At 36.5% G+C, this 26,273-nt stretch overlaps 1 protein-coding gene across 4 annotated transcripts in view; it reads left to right on the top strand.

Moving 5' to 3' along the window:
• The window catches only part of ctdp1 (CTD (carboxy-terminal domain, RNA polymerase II, polypeptide A) phosphatase, subunit 1), a 216,512-nt gene that overhangs the window by 119,194 nt on the left and 71,045 nt on the right, over positions 1-26,273 (top strand). For all 4 annotated transcript variants that reach the window (XR_012394537.1, XR_012394538.1, NM_001002873.1 and 1 more), the window contains 1 exon segment: positions 8,766-8,974. Coding sequence is in view for 2 of the 4 variants with exons in the window: in NM_001002873.1 (NP_001002873.1) it covers positions 8,766-8,974 (209 nt within the window). In the remaining 2 variants the exon portion in view is untranslated.

The following is a 26,273-nucleotide window of genomic DNA, read 5'->3' as shown; positions in this document are numbered from 1 at the left end:
GAAAATATCATATTTTGGTTTTGGGGGTCTACAACACTTTCCTTGTCTTATAATATGCATTTAGTATTACCTAATTATTCCAATGACTCCCATGTGATTTGTTCAGTGATTCATTTGTTCCCAAATCCCTCCTTAGCGCGATGCTAATCTGCGCTGGTTGGTCTGATGATCCAGTCTATTACGATTGGTCGACTACGTTCAGCGTGAGACAGAAAGAAACGCCCACCACAGCTTATTAACATTATTGAAGTAGGCTGAATGCAGAGTGTGCGTGTGAGCCCAATGCAGGAGCACATTAAAGTAATGCAGTTAAACACCAGCATATTGCTCTATTCCTAACCATGAAATACCTGAAGTATTAAACCACACGGTGGCAAAAGCTGAACTACTTTAAAGCTGACCGCCACACGTGTGTAGAAACAGCTGACGGTGGCCATAGCAACAACAAACAGCAGCTCACAAATGCCTTTACATCTGTAAACAAAGCAGCATGCGTCATGTTTTCATCGTGGTTTTAAATGCGATATGACAATATAAAGAGTTAACCAGATACAACACAAGCCGCGTGGAGCTGTTAGAAGTAACAAAACACCATTTAATACATAATTTGCAAGCTAGAGAAACCAGAGGCAACCATTTTAATCGCACTTAAGTTACTTACACTTGTGAAATGAAGGAAGAAACTGGTTCATGAACTGTGTACTGTAAAGTTCCTGTCAAGCTCTGACAAAGCCTCATTTATCAATAGTCTTTTCTGATCCTTCCTATAACAAACGGCCAACGAATACCCCATTGTAAGCATGTAAATTGAACAGAAACACAGCACAAGGCTGGGGCTATAATGCTGAGGTATTATTGCAAAAATAAACTTGATCCTCTGACTCTTCACAGCCTCATCTTTGGGTAGGTAAAGTAACACTAACATTCCATCACACTTCAGAGCACAGCATCTTCACGGCATGAATCAACTAGAATCAGCTACAGTGTCAGTTTGTTTTTTTCTTTCTACAGTGTTTGTGGCCTGGGCCGGGGGTTTCAATTTTCCTGGGTTTGCTTGCGCAAGAAATGGGTGGGGCTCGAGTTCCATATCAACCTCACGCCAAATTGCTAAAGACTCGTTACCAAGACAATTCATTTAAACCACTCTGAGTCCGTTCTTTTATAGATGAATCCATATTTTTAAACATGATGCACTTTCAGATTTAAGCCTTAGCTGGATATTTCACTTCACTTAGAGTTGTTACACACTGCATGGAAGTATATTTATAAAAACCCATAATAGGGGCTCTTTAAATACTGGTTTCTTGATTGATGCCGTTTAGATGCTTTGAATCAATCTGTAGTGTGAAAAGCACTACATAAAAGTGTGACTAGATGCTGATTTGAAGCACAGTTGCAATCTTCAACTCTTCTCCAGCCACGTGTTCTCATTGAGCTGTAGCACTGCTGGTGTCTCGGTTACACAACCGCATTAAACTTCAGACAGTCACATACAGCATGTAATGGATTTACACTGCAAGAGTGATGAGACGTGTAATTGAATTACTTTTTTTAATATATCAGTGCTTGACTTCTCACTGAGCTGAAAATGAGAGCCAGAAAATCGTAGTGTACTGGAGATCTTCTTGTTCCCTCAACTTTGCCTTGAAAGCAAAAGATGGTGACATTTCTGGAAAGTTCAAACTACTAATATAGTAGATGTTGTAATTATGAAGTGATTTTTGTTAGAAACACATAGTAGATTTTTTTTTTTCTTACAAAGCCATGTTAGTGCCAAAGAATGAAGAACTTTATGTAATTTATCCTTTTTGAACTACCACAAAGAATCTTGGGAGTTCTTGTTTTAAATCGCAAATCTGTCACCTTATAATCTGCTCATTGAAGAAATATGTAATAATTAGGAACTGTGTGTAAATATGACATGGCAAGGTGAAGATAGTGTGATCTTATCTTTTTAGTCTGCTTTCTCATCCTGAGATTGAGACTGTTATGACAAACTTTATTATGGTTCTTTCACTTTGTGACATTTTATCGGTCCAGATTTAAAGTAGAGAAGACATGTAATATAAGTGAGATTTTTAACTTCACAGATAACTTTGCTCTCGGGTCAAAATGTGTCTGGAAGTAAATTGTGAAATATTAAAAAAGCTCCATAGGTGAGCGGTGACCTGCCACCTCTTTCCCAGTATATCTCTGGATGTCATTGAATTGGGGACTTTTCATTGAAGGTCTTAGCTTTTATTAACTTGTGAATGATGCTGCCAAGTTTTGTTTTGTGACCCATACAAGCTGAATAGCTTTTATTTAATATTTTGCAACTCTGTAAAGCCTTTTAGCCTGAACCCATAATAACTTGCTGATCTGCCGGATACCTAACAAACGCCTGTTGTTAAGCCAAGTGACACAACGGTTGGAGCCACAACCACCCTGCCACTTTAGCATTTTAAATTCTGTGTTTATATGAGAGCAGATGTTTTAATTACTCACTGAAGCTAAGTGGGGTTGAGCCTGGTTAGTACCTGGATGGAAGACCACACGGAAAAACTAGGTTGCTGTTGGAAGTGGTGTTAGTGAGGCCAGCAGGGGCGCTCAACCTGTGGTGAGTGTGTGTCCTAATGCCCCAGTAAAGTGAAGGGGATGCTATAATTCCATTGGGTGCCGTCTTTCGAATGAGACGTTAAACTGAGGTCCTGCCTCTTTGTGGTCATTAAAAATCCCATGGAACTACTCGTAATGAGCAGGGGTGTAACCCTGGTGTTCATTGCATCGTCATCGCAGTCTACTGAATTGGCACTGTCTCTCCACTCCACCAATAGCTGGTGTGTGGGGAGCGCACTGGCGTTGTTGTTCTGTGGCTGCTGTTGCATCATCCGAGTGGATGCCGCACAGTGGTGGTGGTGCAGAAAGACCCCCTTCATGATTGTGAAGCGATTTGGGTGTATGGTCATACAGGATAAATATGCTATATGAATACACTTTACTTTTTTGTTTTCACATTAACTTGTGATTTTTCTTCTGTTAGTGTGGGCCTTTGCTATCCGGAGTCAAGAAAGCAGAAAATGCAGTGAAGGATTATTAGTTTGTATTTGTTTAATAATGTTTTCCTAAGGGCTTTGACCCTAGTCTTTATAAAGACATGTATCTTTGGGCGATTTCACAGTGATGAAACGTTTTAATAAAGCACCCTCAAATATGTGGCTGCTCACCTACATATGTACCATAATGAGCAGCTGTCAGCCCTGGAGCCAGTGTTTGTTTTCAAGAGTCAATTTGGGTTGGATTTGCATCGCAGGATAAATACAATCTGTGTAATGTGTGTGTGTGTGTGTGTGTGTTTTTATTTTTTTATCATCAATGAAGGTTGTGTGTTCTAGTGCGGATGTTTTAGCACCGATTCACTGTCAGTACATAAACACTGTATTACATGCTGTGGTGCAAGCAGCAAAATGCTGTGCTAACCGGCATAATCCTAGCACTTTTGGATCTGTGTGACAGAACTTTTGGAAAATTATCTTTCGCTTTGCTCCATCTGTTTGCCCTTATCATTGTCTCATCTAATTATACCTGTGTATTATGGCCGGTTTCCCTTGAGTGGTACGGGTCAACTTAATTAGCCTTGCGTTTCCACTGCCAAAAGGGTTCCAATGGTTTGAGGAAATGTCAAAGTAAAGCTGTACAGGTTGGTTACATATCATATGAGAAGCACTTTTCACCAAACAGATGCTTTACACACATAAATACTTGTGCATAAATGTTAATTACTAACCTTTATATGAATATGGTTTGATTATAACTGCAGATCAATGATAGGGTGAAATACTTTCATAATTTCTGCAAATATATGAAATAAATAAATAAGTGCAACATATTTGAGCAAATACAGACCCTTACAACCTCTGATATGTTGCTAATTACAGAAAAACTACACACGACATACATTTAGGACTTATTTGGGTTCAAAAATAGCACACAACATAGCCCACAGTCTCTCATCTGTATCTTTATTCTTCACCTGCACATGTAACCTCTGTTAAAAAGTAATTCCATCATTCTGAGTTAATAATAGTCCAAAAGGTGGTGATAATAATTAAACATGGCAGATTGTTCATGTTTTAGGTTGCTGAAAGAATCATTTGCTCCTTTGTTTTTTCCGGTTTGGCCTTTGTTTTTTTTTCTTTTTGTTTGTCCGTTTCTGAAAGGATCAGATGTCAGAAGCACTTTATTGCTGTGTTCACATCGGATAAATTGCGCTATTCGCGCGTAAATAGGCGTGTGAATATTTGAGTTTCATTTGAGTTTATTCGCTCGTCAAACCCAGCTTCATTTGCGTGTCAAATCGGCTTCATTCACACGTCAAATTCACTTCAGAACAGACGCAGATTCGCACGATGGGCAGGAATTCTGTCTGCCCGGTGACTCTAGCTTTGTTGCTGAATAGCTAACATGGATTTTATTAAGAAAATAACAGTGTTCATGTGCTTTATGAAGGCTGAAAAACAGCGTCAATACATTTAGGGCCGTGTTTGAGTTTACTAGATCCTTTCAAAGGTGCATCCAGCTCTGTGAGCTCATAAACTCCTCCAGAAACTTAAACTGGATGATGGAGGCTTTTAGCGGTGCTTCTGACTGAGCCAAGCCGAGTTTGATGAACTGTTTCAGGTTCTGGGCCCAGTTTGATGCGCAAAAAGCTCAATTCGCGACGCATCATTCACGCATACCACACCATTCGCACCGTGCCATTCGAGCAATTCACGTTATTCGTACGTATTGCGCTGCAGGGTTTCTATTTGTGCGTTTGCATTGACTTAACATGTAAATCACTCGCACTTGACGCTTCTACGTCTGGTGTGAACACAGCGTAATAACCATGTGCATGTTATTATCATCAGCTCAAGAAGACATGAGCTCTCTCGAGAAAGTGAAACCACTCACACTTTAGACGGCCTTGAAAACAATGATGGGGCACAGGGTAGATTCTGATCTTTTTCTTGGTTTTGTGGCTGTTCATCAAGACATTGTCAAAGTTTGTTCGAGATCGGGTTGGCCATGGCTCTTTATTATATAAGCTCCGCTTTTTGGTACCCTTTTGTTGTGCTAGGTAAAGAAAGGGTACCCAAAAAGTGGTAAGATACGGTTCATAAAAGCATACCATATCGTACGACTTTGTGAAAAGAGCCATTATGTCAGCACTAGGTCACATTAGAGTTGCCGATCTTTTGTATAGTCCATTTAGTTCCTGGTAGGGCTGCATTATTTAAAAAAAACAAACAGATATTGCGATATTTTATTTTTCTGTGATACATATTGCGATTATGAACATAATTTCCCCAGATTGTTTAAATTGCTCTATTAAATGTTTTTGGGGAATCCAATATAGAAAAATAAAATAGCAAAAATGCTTTTCAACATAAAATATAATAATATATAACAATATAATAAATTATTATGTAAAAATATGGTTTTAAATTCTAACTTTAGATATTCAGACTAGAAATAAGATAAAAATTTTAAGAAAAGCGTTTATTGCATTACAAATGTAAAATAACACTGTATAGTCCTCATCGTTAAAATAAATAAATACAATTCATCTTTGTTACACCTCCAAACGTTGTCATTCCTTGTGTCCAAAAGTTGTAAACTCACAAAAGGCTCAGTCACAGTCTTGAAAATGATATTTTCACTCTATTATAGTAAAACTTTGCAGTGCACTCTAAAATTCACGTTTTCTGTGGCTTCTGTTTAACTATAAATCAGACTCTGTATTGCACATCCTGCGATGTGACTGTTGCGAATGCACACATTGTGATATCCATGCTGAAACTATATATCGTGCAGCCCTAGCTCCTGGTTACTGTTTTTATTTTTGGTGTTTGAAGACCGCAAATGATTTGTTTGTTTATTTGAAAGGTTTTCACTATATAAGATTTTTACTACATGATGTTTGGATGTAGCCACAAACTCAGCCATGCTGTCTTTTCTTCAGTTTATAACAATATTAATAACAATAACCATGATAAAAAGCAAATAAAACCAAAAAAAGAAAGAAATACCTATTATTGATTGTTATCAGTTTTTATATTTTTTTAATATGAAGAATTTGTGAGTGCAGCAATAATCCTGTGTTGACCGTTCGCCCGCTGGTAAAGGCTCCTTCAGTTTTAAAACTTACTATAAAGTATGACTTTAATTCTCTTCTTAGATTTTGTATATTGCCGTTCATAATTGCATCCCATGGGTGCCTGGGGATTGTTCCATCTACTAAGATCCTTTTAGATAACACCCCTCACACACAAGTCTACTTTTAATTAAATGTTTCCCCCTCATTACGCTTATCTGTCAGATTAAACTGGAAAAAAAAGTTCAGCGTGTCTATTTTTCAAGCACCCTTGCTTGAGCTCATTTATAACCTGTGTATATGGGGATGGCATATTTCTGCAGGCCGTTTCAGTGGCTCCATTCACTGTAATAATAAGCAGAAGGGGGAAAATGGTGTGTGTGATGGCTATTCCCAAGAGGAGGAGAGAGCAATTACATTGGGCTAGTAGAGAGAACCGTCGTATGTGAAGTTGCTGATCATTTTTGCCAGCGCCTGTCTAACGGCTCACGCTAAGAATAATTGGGGTGATCTGAGCCCCCAGTTTGCCTTTATGAAAGCACCAACATGTATCAGTGAAAGCTCGAGACTGAGGCTAAACACTTGAGTGCTGACATTCATCCATGTTAAAATGGTCATATCGAGACAAATTGATTTTGTTAGAAGAGTTCATCGTGGTTTATACACAGATTGTAACCTTCATAGCTCAAATCCCAAGTTCAAAAAAATTTCAAGGCAAGTTGCTAATATGATTTTCATTAAACATTTACTACTAAGGATAAAAGTTTGAGGCTATGTTGACTTTTCAGAGAGATAAAGAATTCAGAGTCCCTTGCTATAGACCTGTCCGAGTTTCCACACTTGATGTGATTTTGGCCACTCTTGAGTGCATAAACGCACTGGAAGTGTATGCTGGAAGTATGTACACTACATGCTTCAGAGAAGTATTCAAGTGTATGCCATCATGCGCAATATTCTGGAATTAAATTGTCTGCTTTTTGTTTATATCTCACAAGATGTTGCAGAAACTTTTTCAGTTTAAATTATACATTAATGATGATGAGTTCCACATTTTATTGGTATAGATCTCAGACATACATATACAGAAGAAATCAGAATTATTAAACCCCCTTTGAAATTTTTTTTTTTTTACATTTTTTTTTTACAAATTATGTTTACCAGAGCAAGAAAATTTTCACAGTATGTCTGATAATATTTTTTCTTCTGGAGAAAGTCTTATTTGTTTTATTTCGGCTAGAATAAAAGCAGTTTTTAATTTTTTTAAAACAATTTTAAGGGCATTATAATTATCCCCTTTAAGCTATTTATCTTTTCGATAGTCTACAGAACAAACCATCATTATACAATAACTTGTCTAGTTACCCTTACCTGCCTAGTTAACCTAATTAACCTAGTTAAGCCTTTAAATGTCACTTTAAGCTGTATAGAAGTGTCTTGAAAAATATCTAGTCAATTCTTATTTTAAGATAAAATAAATCAGTTATTAGAAAATATTTATTAAAACTATTATGTTTAGAAATGTGTTGAAAAAATCTGAGTTAAACAGAAATTGGGGGAAAAATAAACAGGGGGCTAATAATTCAGGAGGGCTAATAATTCTGACTTCAACTGTATATATGTTTTTTTTTTTCTAAAATGTTTTTAAATGCAACAATTTGTGGTGTTACTACTCTTTTAAAAAGTCTAATTACATAGAATTCAATATAGTCAGATTAGCGGTGGATTGTAATTCTCTAGGGTATAATTTTAAAATAACAAAAACTTAATAATTTCTTCCTTAATCTGGAATAACAGTTTTGCATTTTTCAAGTTTCCTATCAGGTTAGAAATTCTGCGTCCACACTTTTGTATTATGACAAGTATGGACAAACTTCTAAGTGTAACCAGAGAACGTAATTGAGCTGCATCCAGCAAATTTCTTGCACTTGACATGCAAGAGACTGTAAAGTTCTTTCCCATTTTTTGCTTGGATGTTCAAAAGGTGGAAAACCTTTTACATTGATATAGTGTTAAAGAAAAACATCCAGATGGTGTCTACTCTGCATTTAGTATATAGATAAGTTCATCCCTCAGAAATCAAACTTTTAAATTCATATTATTAATAGGAAGCTATACAATATTATATTTGTGCATATACATTAGATTAGGCAGTACTGAAGCCAAATCTGGAGCTTATCTTACAAAATAACTTACAATAACGGTCCAAAAATTAGTACATGCAAATTTGTATGTTACAGAAAAGTGTTAAATAGTAATATAAAAAAAGGAAAATCAAGAAAAGCAAAAAAAATTTTAAAAAATTTAGTTTTTTCAATATTTAGCTTGAATTTAATTGTATTGTCTTTCAATTTCTAAATATGTTTTAACTAAAATATTATTTTAATAAATATATCTTTTTAATAAATCAGTTTTGTTTAAATGCATCAAATACATGGTCTATATTCAGTGAGAAATGGATAAAAAAAAAAATCAAAATGGGGTTTATTGTGGGGCTCAATTATGTCGAGCAGTGTATATGTTTGCACAAGCTCTGCAATTCATCGACATAGCCATTTTTATTAAATGTGCACAAGTTTAACTGGTCAAAGGGCAGACCTTGCCTAGGTATATACACATATCCTAAATAATACTTTGAACTTTTTTTGGCCAGGTGGATGACATCCTTGGGGAAGAGAGTGACAATGAAAGCGAGGGGAAGGGGAAAGCGGGGAGGATAGAGGAGGAAGAGGAGGAAGTTCGGCCCCACACGAGTAAACAGAAGCCTCCAGCAACCGATCACATCCCACCATTGGCAGCTGTTGTAGAGGAAACATCCCAAACGTCCACCAGCGAAGTCTGCGTAACGGAGAATGTGCTCAGGTATTACACGTCCACTGTCTTACTAATTAAAGATAAGTAAGTACACTCAACAACAACATAAACACAACATTTTTGTTTTTGTTCCCATTTTTCATGAGTGTTGGAATATTTAATCAATTCCATGCGTGTTCCATAAAAAGGCCAGGAGAGATTTTTCTTTAATGTTTAACATATTAGCAGTTTTTTGTATACAAATGAATAATAATTTGATTCACAGAATTCTGTTATCCGCAAAGCAAGAGTTACATTCAGGGGTGCGCAACAGTTTTCATTTCCTGACTTCAGCTTATATAGGCAGCTGATATTAACAGGTGGAGTTTAGTGAAATTCGTCACTTGTCAATCATTCTTCAGTCTTCCATTGGCCGCACCCATACATACGTCTTCTTTTTCTACTAAGGATGCTTTCACACCTAGACTTTTGTTTCAGAACCGGTCTCGTTTGCCCAGTTAGCGCGGTTCGTTTGGCGTATGTGAAACCAGCAACCAGCTCGGATCCACGCCAAATCAATTAGTCGGAGATCGCCTGAATGAGGGGGTCTCGGCTTGATTGAAACGAACTCTTGAGCGGATCGATTGTTGTGAGAAAGCAAAACAATTCGAGCCTGGCCATATCACAGTTTATTATGGATATGTAATAGGCATGCATATAAGGTTATAAGAAGAGAGAATTACGAGTAGGGCGGGAGGTCATTCCTACCGGTAAATGTGTTTCATGTTAAAAATGAAAGTGAAAGCTTGCTGAACTATTAATGAGAGCTGTTTATCCTTTAGGAACATTAACGGTACTGCATTCTAGCCAAGGTCTATGCATGCTCTCATTTATATCTGGTATTGACGTCTGTGGGTGTCATCATTCAAAATTAAAGCGCAGCTTTCTGCTTATGTCTTATTGCTCATTGCCATAAATTAAAATAAGGACGCTTGACAGCTGAGTGGGACTCTGCTAAAAAAAACATGAAACTCTGACCAATGTAAGGAGAGTTTACTGACACATGACTTGTTTTAGCTCTTGTGGTGCATTTAGAAACTTTGCCGTGTGAAAGTGAACCGCACCAAGAACAAAGAGCAACATTGTAACAATTTTAATCCCTGTTTCGGAACAAATAAATCAATTCACAGGTGTGAAAGCACCCTTAATCTCTGCACAACGTCAAAAAGCACAAGACTTCTCAACTGCAAATTCTGCACTCACAGGATGTTTAGCTGCTGAGCTCAATTTAATTGTAGACTATTAGGCCTTTGCATTTCTAGTAGCTTCATCTACTTCTGCAAAAATGCTTCATTAGAACATTCAACATTAGAACATGTTGCAAAACACATTCCACTCGAGAAGAAGTTTGCTTAATAAATATCCCCTTAAGCATTACAAATACGATTGTTTAACGAAAAGAAAAAGCAACAAAAATAATAAAAAATAATTCTTTTTCACAACAAGAGTCTTAAGCTGCGCATATTTCCGTACTATTCTACTCCATTTTGTAGTATAAGTAGTGTAAGTAGTGCGTTAAACGATAATAAGTGCACTTTAATTACCCGGATGATGCACTCATTCAGACGCTAAAATGAAGTGTTATGATGGACACTTCACGCACTCAATGACCGCAGATTTGCTCACGTAGAGGAAGGGGTGGGGCTATCGGGCGCTCATGTTTAATACTCTATTTATTTTGGATGGTGAAAGCAAAATTCTCCTACGAGAGAGATTATAGCGCCTCCCGATGGAGAATGTGGTTATACTCATTGCAGGTATTATTTGATAGTTTGGTCATTTATTTCACTGAATTTCCGCTTGGTACAAAATATTAGTGCTCCATTTGGTACGACACCATATATATATATATATACACTAGATATCGCATAGGGACCCTGAGCATGCGTCAATAGCGCCACCACATTGGTACAGTGCTCCCAGGACAAATGTCATTCAACCGCACTAGTCAAGACAGTGTTATTATGTGAAGATGCTGGACTTTAGCGCTGTCTATGAGTGTAGTAACGAGCAAACAAAGAAAACAAAGCACAAAGGCAGAACATTTCATAGGTAATATTACGTTTTTTTCTGTTTTCGTATGTTCTGAACTTTTGTGCTAATCAGGTAAGGTTATTGATCATAACAGTCACTTACTGCGTTCACCATGAGGCAAAGCAGCTTCAACTCGCACTAAACTCTCGGCTTATACTAGTTTTGTTGAATAAAATCAGTAAACAATGCAAAAGAAATATAACAACGAGATGCTGCGCTGCCAGAAACTTGCATTATTGTAGGCTAAAGGAAAGAGTCATTCGGGGATTCATGCACAAACGAATCGCTCCCTCCGTCAGTATGAGAAGTCAAAGCAGGAGAGGAGGTGTGTTTCAGGACATGATTAGATCTAATTTAACAGGAAAGGTGAATAGTACATTTCTGTATATTCAAACACAAGCTTTTTGTCAGGAATGCCTGTGCGGTCACTGATCCATCAATGTAGAAAAGTGATGTAAAATTATAAATTTCGTAATAAAAAAAAAATAATTACATACTAACATCCAGGAAAACTCCCGATCATAGATATATGTGTATATCTCTGGCTTTGGATGGCCACAGTCCTCCACTGTACCTTGGTCCCGCATTCATTTCAAAGGAGCGCTACCCTGTACCAAGATGGCGGCGCTATTGACGCATTCCGTCCATTAGACAACAATAGGCCTGGCGACATCTAAAGTATATATCTATGGTACGACACTACATACATATATTATACTGTTGAGTGTGTAAGTGCATAGTGTGCCATTTGAGACGCAGCTTTAGTCTAAGATCTAAAACTTTTTTTTTTTTACTTTTTACACAAAAGGCCTGTTTCTCATTTCTTATTGTATGTTTTAAATTATATTTAGACACATTTGTGTTGAGTTTATATTGTTATTGAGTGTATAATTATATGTTTTCACGTTGATGAAACTCGATTGATGAATAATATTATGGCACACAGTGTACCCTTTAAAATGAAGTACATGAAGTACTTCATTGACTAAAGGCTTAGCAATTAAGCTTGAAACCTCTTGCTTCAGTGGTGTTGATTAGCAACACTGCTGTGCCCGATTTCCAGCAGGCCCTTGTACTCCCGAAACCGCCACTGTCTTTGGCAAATAACTACCAGTTGCCATGGTTATGCCTGGAAGCAGATATCAAGCAGAAGGTAGGGTCGTGTCCTCTTACATCTTCCTGTCCAAGTACAAATGACCCACCCGTTGCCCAGAATTCTGTCCGACATTGGCGTAGTCGGCAGGATGTTGTCAAATCGGCATGTGTGAGGAGCTTTTCTGGGCCAGCTCAATCTGTCTGGAGCTTCTAAACGGACAGGAAAGCAGGCTAGTCTTTTATCATACACCTCATACTGCACATATGTTCCACCGGAAAATTAGAGCCATCCCACTTTATCTAGTTTCTCTGCTTCCCGGCAGTCATTAGCTGTGATTCAGAGACCACATCGCTGTTTCTACTGCCTGTGGCAACTGAACGAATGCAGAAGCGTAATCGCTAGGAGTTGAGAGCAGTGAACAATGACACGAGTGAAGGGAAGAAAAAGTTATTTGAGTGTCTGAGATTGTCTGTTTGGCTCCAGAAGAACCTGCATCCTGTGATTACAGCTTCTGGTTTTTTCACCTGTCTTTCTCCTCGTGTTCTTTCCTTTTTACCTCCACACTTTTGTGTTGTTTTCTAAAGGTGAATCTGAAATCATAGGATGGAAAATGGTTAACACTTAATGCAATATTGACGACAAACCCGTGCTGAAGCTGTAATTTTTCAGTACTACTGGTGTTGTAAAGGTTAAGACAATGTCTCATGCTGCGTTCACACCAGACGCAGAACGCACGTCAAGCGCGAGTGATTTACATGTTAAGTCAATGCAAACGTGCGAATAGACATCCTGCGGCGCGATACGCGTGAATGGCGCGGTACGAATGACTTAAATTGCGCGAATGGCGCGGGGCGAATTGAACGTTTTGCGCGTTTGACACGCTTAACGAGCGTTTCGCGAGAATCTCTCAAGTTCGAAAATCTGAACTTCACCGTACATTCGCGCCGCGTTAACCAATCAGAAGCTTGCCCTTGTGGGGGCCTGATTGTGACGTAGAACCTGTTGTCGGTGTTCCGAGGGAAGTCCTCCAGCCTTCACCGACAACAGTTCATCAAACTCGGCTTGGCTCAGTCAGAAGCACCGCTGAAAGTCTCTGTCATCAGGGTTAAGTGTCTGGAAGAGTTTATGAGCTCACAGAGCTGGATGCATCTCTGAAAGGATGTAGTGGACTCAGACACGACCCTAAACGTATTAACGCTGTTTTTCAGTCTTCATAAAGCACATAAACACTGTTATTGTCTTCATAAAATCCATGTTAGACATTTAGCTATGAAGCTAGAGTCTTCGGGCAGACAGAAGCCCTGCCCATCATGCGAATCCGCATCTGTTCTGAAGTGAATTTGACATGCGAATGAAGCAGGGTTTGACGCGCGAATGAAGCGAGTAAACTCAAATGTTCACGCGGCTATTTACGCGCGAATAGCGCGATTTATCCGCCCGTTCCACGTCTGGTGTGAACACAGCATTACAAGGAGTTTTGCCATTTTTGTAGCATTGAAGCTTTGCAACATTCTCAGTTGCACTTGTTTGACTGATTTTGCCTATATTGTCAATAGTCTACAGCACACAGTACTTAAAGTATTGTTCATTTACTACAGGCAGTGCAACTTTTTGCCATTAGAGTCTGCAGCGCAACATGCAAGCAGCGTTTTTGTCCTTTGTAATTGTGCGTACTGATCTAATATGGGAGACACAGGAAAATAAAATAGTTTTCACAATTTTTTGTTGCACAAAACTGTTCATGGAGCATCAAATGATCACAGTTGAATCACAGTTGACAATGTTTTCCGTTCCTTTCTTGAACTTTGAATGTCTTGTGACTGTTGGTATCTAGGATGAGAGAGCGCTTGGATTTCATCTAAAATATCTTAGTTTGTGTTCTGATGACGAACGATAGTTTATTAGGATCGAAACCACACAAGGATGAGTAATGATAACTGAATTTTTACTTTTGGGTGAACTAATCTGTTCATTTTGCTGCCATTTTTGTCAGATTTAGGGCATTATCACAATTATTATGACTAAATCAGGTAGAATTTTTTTTGTTTCATCTCAACAGTATTTTGGGACACAGCAGCAGCTACAAAATGTTCGTATAATTTGTCTGTTTTATTTTACAATGTACATTTACTTTTTTATTTATTACATTTCATAAAGTGTTATTTAGTTGTTTGTGATGTAAAACTTCTGCAAAGTTATACAAAACAAAGATCACTCTAAGTAGTTGCTGTCTTCTAGAGGGAAAGCTGTTGTCAAAGTGAGTCACCTGTAATTACAGTTTAGTTAGGATTGTGTTGTCGACGCCATGTCAAGAAGCATTAATTGCTGAGACAAAACGTTTATTCTAGCACGACGTGCACTTTTACAAAAAACGGGAACGCTTTCAAATTAGTAAATTATATTTTCACTTTTTTGTTTATGTATTGAAAACATTTTTTAAAACTTTTATTTTCAGAGGTGATTAATTAACACAGTTATTTATTGGCCATTGTGTTTAATAAATGTGTGTAATTGGTGGTTATTCTTAGAATCCCAAAAAACAAGGAGAATGAAAACTAATGTAACATGCGCAGATATAACTGAATGTCTCAAATTGACTTTGATTTTAAATCATGCAAGTCATAATATATATATAGTTGAATTGTACAGCAGCATTTGTAGCCCAAAATCATGAATTTGTAGGGTTTGATTTGCATAATTTTGTTTTGATGCTGGTGTAAAGAGGAATTGAACGGCTGTGCACTTCATAATGCATCATAAATTAATTTAAAAGTCGCCACTGCGAAAATTCCACGTTAAATCAGCCCTGCGATGGTGGTTTGAGTTGTTAATCCTACTTATATCTTGCACTGTAAAAAAGGCTGGGTTCAAAAAAAATTTTTTTTTCTTTTTCTTTTTTGCAAATGTGGATTAAACCTAAAACAATTAAATTGTCCAAAATACATCTTTAGAATTGTGTTGTTTAAACTCATTTTAAATAACTTGTTTGAACAAGCAAGACATTTTTTTTTAAGTGTGGGCTTTTATTGATATGGCAAAATCAATGCCTTTCTTACTGTTACCTGTATTTGGCAGAACTGAGGACTGAGCTGAAATGCATGCACTCAAAAAAAAAAATATAATAATAATAAATATATATATATATATATATATATATATATATATATATATATATATATATATATATATATATATATATATATATATATTAGTATTATAATATTAGTATTATAATATTATATAGTATAGTAATATATATATATATATATATATATATATATATATATATATATATATATATATATATATATATATATATATATATATATTAGTAGTGCATATACAAATGAACTACTAATATGACAAGAATAGGCTACAATAAGCACATTACTCTTTTAATATGATTATCAGTGATTTAATTATATTCAATATGAATATTGGCCAGTGGTTGCCATCTGGAAACCTTGAATGAAAAATGCCTGCTCTTTAAGATAGAAATAAAATGACAGCAACTCTTTGTGCCATTACAATGTTGCTCCATAATGTATATATTGTAACAGAATTTGTATGTAACCCACTCAATTTAATTCAGTCTTTCCTATACATGCACTTTTGTTAAGACTTTGCAACATTTACCGAAATGGCCATTAGTTTCTAGAGGTTTAAGTTCTTGTTTTCTTTTCATTCTAATAAATTTAGTTTGATTTGCTCCACCACTCCATTTTGAGTTAATAATTGGCAGAAGATTATTGATTTAGCTAGATATGATGCTATAGAAACATTATGTATCTAATATATGCATTTTCTCTCTCATTAATGAAAACTATAAACGTTCTTGATTTTAATTTGTATCCACTTCCATGGAGCTGCTGTTTTTCCACATGCAATGAACGAATTTTCTTTAAGAATGAAAAATGATGTGCACTGAGGCACTGCAGAGTAAGAAGAAGAGCATTTCAGAAAATGACAATGACTATGAATTCAGGTTCCAGTCCAATTTTGCTCTCATTTAGCACACAATACACAGATTTAAACGGGTAGTTCATCCAACATTTACCCTCCTGTCATTTCTCTCACGTTACAAAGCTAAGTGAGTCACCATGAAATTAAATTTCATATTGTCTTATGTAATATTGCAGCATTTAAAGGGACAGATCACCCAAATATGACAAATCCGCCCTCATTTACTCACCCTTGACTTGTTCCATAATCAGTTTGACTTTTTTTTTGTTCTGTTGAACACAAAAGATGATGGGTGAACTGTCACTTCTATATATTTGCTGATTGAATTACCTTCATGATCCTCAATCAAAAACTCCCCTCTTTACATCTTTTCTGTCAATACCCAGACTCAGTCTGTATCTCATACTGTGAAAAGTAGCTGATAAAAAAAAAATGCAATCTGTAAGTTTCCTTAATATTAACGGCGAGTAACTGTAAACTGACTTTCCCGGAATTCCCTGCACGATACTTCAATTTTTATGCTTTTTTGTTGACATTACTTTCATTCTTTTTATATATTTTCCCCATATATATCAGTGGTGTACATTGCAGTTTTATGTTACATCTAATGTTGATAAATAGTGTTAATTGCATTTCTTTAATTATATGTTACTATGATAGTGTTTCGTAGTTTCACTGAGCATGTTTTTCTATTTGTGGGAGATATTGTTTGAAATGAAGATTGGTTATTTATAGGATTTTCTCACCACCATATGCTTATGGTTGTGTTTTGTATGTGTAAAAAAGAATATATAACGTTATACACTCATCGACCACTTTATTAGGTACACCTCACTAGTACTGGGTTGGACACTTTTGCCTTCAGAACTACCTTAATTATTTGTGGCATAGATTCAACAAGTAGCGGGAAATTTTCCTCAGAGATTTTGGTCCATATTGACTTGATCGCATAATGCTGTTGCTGCAGATTTATCAGCTGCACATCCATGATGTGAATCTCCTGTTCCACCACATCCCAAAGTTGCTCTATTGGATTGAGAGCTGGTGACTTTGGAGGCCATTTGAGTACAGTGAACTCATTGTCATGTTCAAGTAACCAGTCTGAGATGATTCACACTTTATGACATGGTGCGTTATCCTGCTGGAAGTAGCTATCAGAAGATGGGTACACTGTGTTTATAAAGGGATGGAAATGGTCAGCAACAATACTCAGGTAGGCTGTGGCGATGACACAATGCTTAATTGGTATTAATAAGCTCAAAGTTTGCCAAGAAAATATCTCCCACACCATTACACCACCAGCAGCCTGAACCGTTGATGGATCCATGCTTTCATGCTGTTGACGCCTAATTCTGACTCTACTAGCCAAATGTTGCAGAAGAAATTGAGACGCATTAGACCAGGCAACGATTTTCCAATCTTCTATTGTCCAATTTTGGTGAACCTGTGCGAATTTTAGCCTCAGTTTCTTATTAGTGTACAGGAGTGGTCTTTTGCTGCGGTAGCCCATCTGCCTCAAGGCCTGTGTGTGAGGCCTTCCACACACCTTGGTTGTAACGAGTGGTTATTTGAGTTACTGTTGCCTTTCTCAGCTCGAACCAGTCTGGCCATTCTTCTCTGACCTCTGGCATCAACAAGGCATTTGCGCCTACAGGACTGCCATTCACTGGATGTTTTCTCTTTTTCGGACCATTTTCTGTAAACCCTATAGATCAGGGATGTCAAACTCAATTCCTGAAGGGCTGCAGCCCTGCACAGTTTAGTTCCACCTCTAATTAAACACACCTGATCATACTAATTGAGTCCTTCAGGTTTGTTTGAAACCTACAGGTAAGTGTGTTGGAGCAGGGTTGGAACTAAACTGCAGGGCTGCGGCCCTCCAGGAATTGAGTTTGACACCCCATGCTTTAGATGGCTGTGCGTAGAAATCCCAGTAGATCAGCCATTTCTGAAATACTTAGACCAGCCCATCTGGCACAAACAACTATGCCACATTCGAAGTCACTTAAATCACCTTTCTTCCCCATTCTGATGTTCGGTTTGAACTTCAGCAGATCATCTTGACCATCTCTACATCCCTAACTGCATTGAGTTGTTGCCATATGATTGGCTGATTAGAAATTTGCTTGAATGAGTAGTTGGACATTTGTACCTGATAAAGTGTTGCTACTTAACAACATTGGTGTATTAAGAGTATAAATGAATAGAATATGGTAGTTTAATGTAAAAATGTACAATTTTTACTATGGTTTGTACCATATTTTTAGCAGTAATATACTGGCAACCACAGCTGGCTTTTTTCCATAAACTACAGTTGTTTTTTATTTGTTTTTGTTTTTCAGAAACCACATACATCCAGTCAGTTCTACATAGACAAAAATCAATTGTTGTCTTCATTTAACTCAGATATAAGGTCAGAATAGGAAAGAAAAGACTATCACAACTTCCATTTCATGCTGATGCTAAACTAAATGGAAAATTGTAGCTCAGTTTATATACAGTACTCTGTCAAAAACCTTCATATTTCTGTCATGCCTGTGTATGTCATTGATTATGATGTCTATATGATGTTTTTTTTTCTGCACCATGCCATGAATAATCTTGTTTTTCTGTGACAGTTACAGTGGTAATCGTCTAGCATCATACTGTAGTGATGAAGTGATAACATCTGTCCGTCTGTTAGCTTGCAGTAATGAACTGGCCTTTGGCATGTTGAGCAATTTGTGAAGTTTCTGCCCGCACTAGATAAGGTCATGTGATGTCACTATCACAGCTCCTGTTGTGCGTCTGAATGACCCACCAGTCTCGACTCGAGCAACTGTGTGGCTGGCAGAGAAAATGCTCTGTGATTATGGAAGAAGAGCCACTGGCGGTAGCAGGCTTTGAATAATAGAGACGGGCAGTGCAGCTTATCTCAAACACAGAACCCACCTGAGACAGATTCCTCTGCCCACCGGCCACAAGTTAGCTTCAGTAAATAACACTTTTTCCCGGCAGGGTGACCACCACATTTCAAGATAATCAAATCATGTTTATGAATTGTTTACTCACAGAATATAGACATTATCTCTGTCTGTTTTTCTGTTTCTTTGGTTGGTTTGAATCTGAGAACTGAGTTTATTTCTTGTTCTTTTTCTCATGGTTAAATGGAGTTGTAATTTCTGATGACAGCTGATCACACAAAGAAATGTCCAAATCACATGATCAGAAATCGGGTCCAATCACACGGTTTCAGACTTGATCGGATTTGGGCGTTACCTCCTGATTGGGACTCTGATTGGGAATATATATGTATATGCACTGTCATTATTTTTTTCATGACTTCACACTGAAACAGCAACTTGAAATCACTTTGTGGCAGACGCTATTGGTTAAACAGCAGCAAAGTAGAACATGAAAGCAGCTTGAATCAGAAAGAGCGAGTATACTTGTGGTCTGGGGGTATAAAGTTGATGATGACAACATTATTATCATATCTGTAAACTCTCCCGGGTATTTTAGGTTGAGGTGCTATATGTTTTTATATTAGTTTTTTTAAATATAAATATATTTACTGTAGCATTAAATTCCAAAAATTAATAATTTATTTTATTTATTACTTATTGTTCAAGCTACCTCACAGAAGTGCTCTGTTCGTTAACAGAGTTGTTGAATGCTAAAATTAGGTGAATTAAATAAAAAAAATTTTTTTTAGAACATTCTTGATCTGTTTCTTCCCTCTTCTTTCGTCTTTTTTTATTTGTTATAGACGTATTGGATCAGGTTTTGTTATCGGTAGATACTAAAAATCAAATGACTCTGGCTCGAGGGCAAAAAAACCTGATCGGGACATCCCTTATCACATGCATTACTAATTCAGCTTAAAGCTGAAAAATGTTATTTTTTAAAGCACTAATCAACACAAAGAATATTACCGTATATCTCTACCTGAAAATATTGTTTATGTAGAGTTGTGTGTGTGCGTCAGCAATGAGGTCCCACAAGTAACCTTCTAAAGGAGAAACGGAAGAAAGATGCAACTTGAATAAAGATTAACAAAAGATTTATTTAATGATTAAGGTAGGGTTCCAAGAAAGCTTCAAGAGGGAGTTCAAGCCAAAACAACAAACAAAAAGTTCTCTAACTGATAGAAAGGGAAGAAGTAAATAATCTATTAAAGAAAAGAAAAGAAAAAAAAACATCAAAAATACCCTCACTCCCTTCCTAACATAAAAAGAAAAATGGCACCCACTCTCCACTAACCCAATCCCAAATTATCAAAAAGTAAAGAGTCAATAACAAAGTAGTATTGAATGATTTTAAGTAAACTCACAACCAAAAAGAGTTTCTGTGGCAAAAGCTACATAAGATGGGCAACAGCATTAACAGAACTAAATTAAAGCTCCTAATCAACAGATAATGCTTTTAAGGATCAAAAGAAAAATGTAAAGCCTCACAAAAGAGCCTCCGCACACACAAAAACACACTGTTCTAGAGGACAATGCTGCTTAAATGCACACTGTTTTTCTCATCCTCCAATCGGTGAGCAGTTCATAAGTGGCAGCAGGTGATGGTTAACCTTGAGAAAGAAAAAAGGAAATACAAAACAGAAACAAATACGTCCTGTGGTGTTACATTGCCATTTCTTTTTTAATCAATTTTCATTTACAAACTGCTAATACATTTCGCATTATTACAAACAAAATTCTATTCCACTTAATTTCAGTGCATGAATTGCTATAGAAACAAAAGCAAAAGCTAGAAAATCACAATATTAAAAATGTGTCCAGTTTAAATAATTTTATGTTGGCCATTAACTTATTCATGGCTGAATTTAAAATAATTTACTTTTGTATTTTTTGTAACGTAATATTTAACCAAAGTAGGATTTAGATATTACAGCTTAAGTTGTTTATTATTTATTCAAACTTTATTACAGATCTAAAAAATAACTAAATCATAACATCTTAAGGTTATTGCACACTAAACACCAAATTTTCGTCGATAATTTCTGCATGTTAAAACCTCACGTTGTGTCAATCGTATTGACACACTACCTCTGAAAGTTTCGTTTGTCAAATTTTTTTTTTATAAAAATCTAACTGGGTTCATTTTTTCTACTTTTTGCATCTGAATAAGCACTTTGGGAGGTGTTTTGACAGTTTAGAGCCACCATAAAGACAGAATGTGGCGGGCAGTTGAGAACCTCTATATGCTCTATATGCTGCAGTGGCTACCTCTGTCCTGCTGCTGCTGCTTGGTGTGTCTGTGTGTGTGCCCATACATTTGACATTTTAATATAAAGCATGGTCCACTTCCCGTTTGTTGCTTCAACACGTCAACCATCTATTCTAATGTCCACAGGTACTGCCAGTATATGTTCAGGATTTGCTTACATACGGGAATGTGTGATGTATCACAAGCAATGCATCAACATTTCACAGATTTTCTGAATTAAACTTTGCATTTGGGGATAATCATAGTGCAGCTCTTTGATAATAATAACTCTCATTCCTCTCTATGCAGTATTGGATGAACACATAATGTAGGCTATTCTTCTTTCTTTCTCTATTTTAAAGAAGAGAGAACAAAGTATCGCTGCTTACACTGACTCCAAAATGTTTTGCGTTTTTCATAATCGAATTATTAATACGCATCGGACTTGAATATTCAAAATATATGAATATGAAAAAAAAAAACAACAGACAATAACAATTTAGAAAAAAATACAATAAAACCAATAAAACTAGCTCTGATTAGTTAGTTGCAACACCACAATAAATGTGGCTATACTTTTAGACAACAGCAATGAAGTCGTTTGCTAAATGAATAATTCCAGCCAAGTCCTTTACAACCAGTTGGTTGGGAAAGGAAATTAGGCCATAAACTTTTACAACTTTACACACCAACAAATAATGCGCTAGTAGGGAAAGAGATATTCTAATTCTAGGCCCATTTTTATTGGACAAAAATAAATGCAGCCTCACGACTGTCTGAGGTATTGTTAGCCGTTTGCCAATAATTTGAACTCTACAGACTTTTAAAGAGACAGCGCACATTTAAAGATGGCTAGAGTCAGGTGGAGTCCATTGTTTGAGCACAGAATGACACGTTTAACATTTATAATTTTAGATTTTTATTGGGAAATTTGAATTTGAAATTTAGTTTTATTGGGCAAAATAAGTGCATCCTCATGACTGATATATTGTTGGCCATTTGACTATAATTTAAAGGTGCAGTAGGGGATTGACTTCAGAAACATTTTTGTTGTGCTGGTTGAAAGTCTTTTCACATTCTGATGGTAATGGTTCAAGTAAATGATCTAAATGTATTTTTTAATGTGTTTTTATATTCTGGGTAAGGCATATGATAAAACAATTAAATTCAAAGTAGCCGGAAGTCATTCATTTTCAATGAGAGCCGGCGAGGAGCAGCGCGGCGCGTCTTCGCCGGTGTGGGCGTCGAGGAGGGTTGAAACATTCATTAAATAAGTTACTAGTGAGTTACTGATGTGCATTAATGTTATTTATATTTATCTTTAAAAAAGCGGGAATCTCACGTGACAGTACAAAACAGCATTGCTGCTTCAGGATATTTCAGACATATGGACACATTGGATAATTAAGTGGAACAAAGCCAGACCACACGCAACTTTTGATCTTCCATTGTTATATTAGTTTGATAAGAATTGCGCAACATTTTTATGCTAGAAAGCATGTTTTAAGAAGCAATATAACTGAGGTATACATACATTAACATAATGTAACTGATATGCTGCAACGGCTCCTTTAAATACGAGATCAATGTGTCGAATTTTGACACTCTCGCTGCCCGAGCTGGAGGCAGACAGCGTTGTTGCCAGGGTGGCCAGTGCTCACTGCTTTCGGTGTGAACGCACAGTAATGCACCTTTAATCTCTGAAGACTTTTAAAGAGACAGCGCATATTTAAAAATGGTTAGAAACACAGGTGGAGTTCATTGGTTGATCACAGAATGACACATTAAACTCTCTTCATCCACCTGTGTTCTCCTTCATCTCCTCCTCATCCTCCTCTGCATCTCCAGAGCTCCTGTAATTGCAATCAGTCTCCAGCTCCGTATCCTATGTGCTTGAGAGCATTTGATTTACGTCATTGGCGTCCTTAGAGAGTCTAGAAGGTTTGACCGTTGATTTGGAGAGCTCTTCGCTGATCAGTGTGTGGGCGCTAAAGCCGTTGCTTATATGATGGTCATTACAGTATCACCAGACCAAGACTTGAACGTCATAATTGAGCCATAAATAATAAATAGCAGCTGGCGGTTTACTCATGTCGAGTTTAAGGTCAAGTACTATAAATTGTCAGTAATAGCACTGCATGTGGTCTTGTTTTCCTCTTTACTTCATTTCCTAGTTTTGTTCATTGAATTCTTTACCAATTGCAATTTTCCCTACAAACCTTAACCAGTTTTGCTCAACTACAATGTTGCTATAAAGTTATTTCAAAGAGTTGAGAAGCAATGATGTGGAGGTGAAATCTTATTATAGACAAATAGTAATCTCAAAATACCCTTAAACCTTTAACTGCCCCTCCAAGAAAAAAAATTGTATTGCATTTTTTAACTTCTAATGTCAATAGTTAACAATTTTATTGCATTTTTAACACACCCCATGATTTCTAAAATATCAATCTCTACCAAATTGTATAGATATCGGTTTATAGGTACTGGAATTAATATGTATGCTATGAAAAATCTGAAAATAAGAAGTGCACGACCAATTTATTTAAAAACATAATCAAAATAAAAAAATTTTGAATACTAAATCATCTTTATTTTTAAGTCCGCCATAAAATATTTTAGATTATCATTTAACCTGTTTTTTTTTTTTTTTTTTTTTTTTACAATAAGACCAAAATCAAGTGTAGTGCAACAGAATTAGGTTTGTTTGATTTATTTATTCATTCATTTATTTATTCATTTATTTCATTATTTATTTATTTTTTATATATATTTATTTTTGGGTAATCAGCAATGCTATGTAGTGTAAACCATTATGCAAAACAGTCATTCTTTAAATGACTTCACAGTCATTATTTCAAACAGGTAAAACACGGTCAACCATTTGGTAGAGCAGACAGTGAAAGGATTAAAGGGATAGTTCACTCCAAAATTAAAATTCTGCCATCATTTACTCAATTTTTTTTTTATATTTTGAAGACCGGTGTAAACTTTTGACTTCTGTAGTATATGTGTTTTATACTATGGATGTCAATGGTTACAGGTTTTAAAGAGTCTTCAAAATATTGTCTTTTGTGTTCAACAGAGCAAACAAATTCAAACTGGTTTGTTACAAGCAAAGATGGCAGACTTTTCAGTTTTGGGTGAACTACACCTTTAAGGTGTGTTTTTGTGTTTTCTACCAAGATTTGATGGTAATGAGAGGTAAAAGGAATTTTGTTCAAGCCACCAGTCAAAGTCTTGTTTTAATTTGTGACATTTAATAACATTTTTAGTTTTTAAAATGACTTCTCAAATAAAGACTTTGGATTTTTTTTGTTTTTAAGTTATTTTTAAACACAATTCTTAATTGAAAAGAGGTTGCATCTGGTTTAGTGGTACAGAGAGAAATATAAGTATTAGATGAATATTAGATTTGTCTTTTTTGTGTTTTTATTATGGTGGCCGAGAGAGCTTAACGTGCTGCAATTGAAGAAAACATGTGCTATTACAAAAAACGCCAGCAAATTGAGAAAATATCTTCATCAGTTTGACAGCACACATGCTGCAAATCCTCACAACACAAACACATTAAAAAAAGCACTGCATTTTCACACAACACAACGGAAATGTTTCAAAGAGACCCTAAAATGTGATGGAGTCGGCTATTTAGGTTATGGTTAATTTAATAGTTAATATTAATATATATAATATTGGTTAATTAATATATACTAAAGACGCGGGAATTGGTATATTTAAGGGCCATGAAACCCCCCTGTTTAAGCAGGGTTTTTTCACAACCCTTCTAATTTGGAAAGAGTCAGGAAAGTGGGCATGTCCAGCTCTGTTTAGGGGGGAGTGTCGGAGGAGGGAAAGGGAAGGTCCATAAAAATTTGCATAAAAATGGGAGTGTCGGTTCGGGCATGCCCTGATTTTCACAGAGGCAAAACAAAATACAGATGCAGGGAAGAAAGACAGTGACTGTGTTTACATGGACATCAGTAATCTAATTATTTGCCAAATTATTAAATGGTAGACTTTAACGGCAGTTTTGGCTCTTTCATTCAGGAATTTTATTCATGCCCCTCATGACAAACAAGATATTTGATTCAAGAAGCTGCTGGAAACGTGCATTTTTCATGCAATATTTGATAACGCTATGCGAATGAGAGAAAAAAACCCTCCGCATTTCTCTTGGTAGGTAGCGTTAGAAAGCCTGTGTGTTATTCCTGTCACAAAATGCGGCAAAAATCCTACACGACGGAAATAGTTTGATTGTGGTACTTACATGTTTACACTCGGAGAGCAGCATTTACAGCAGATTTTTCAGTCCTTAATATTGTAGTAATATTACCGTTTGGTAAACTTTATTACCTTAGAAATCATTTGACTAAGGTGTGTCTTTAAACACTGGAAAAGTACTGCTGACGATACGAACTAACTTTGCCTCAGAATAAACAAAAAAAGAACACTGATCGCTCACTTACCAAATCTGGAAAGGACAATCCACACCAACTGGAGTTGCATCTTTATTTAAAGGAGACGAGCATCAAATCCGGATTTCACCATTTCCAGATGAGAAAAGCTCTCGGGTAAACAATGTTCCTTAGACACGTATTTCTGTCGCACGTCGCGTGCACTGTAATCCACGTGAGTCCAGCTGTCCTCTCATAGAAGGAAAATTAAAACAAAACCTTCACTGCAGCCAATTATAAAAGCAACACTGGCGACCCGTGTCTCCAAACAATGCATGTTCTCTCGCTTGTTTTGGCAACAACGTGGCATCTCTCTGCCCTCTGAACACTGTAATAGGTAAAAACAGTCTTCGAAGCTGTCATGCATATTAATGAATTTGCACCACATACACAATAGAGCGTGCTGATTGGTTTAAACCAAGTCTTACTCATGAATGAATGCAGCACACTCAGAGACGTAATAAGGTACTCCCAGGTACAGACGTCCAGACTACACGCTGGAATACACGCTAAGATCTCAAGGCCGTGACGCAGCTTCAAAAATTTGTTTCAAACCGGAAGTATG

Source organism: Danio rerio, chromosome 19, assembly GCF_049306965.1.
Source record: "Danio rerio strain Tuebingen ecotype United States chromosome 19, GRCz12tu, whole genome shotgun sequence".
Classification (NCBI taxonomy): domain Eukaryota; kingdom Metazoa; phylum Chordata; class Actinopteri; order Cypriniformes; family Danionidae; genus Danio; species Danio rerio.
This window is presented reverse-complemented; position numbering and strand designations above follow the sequence as displayed.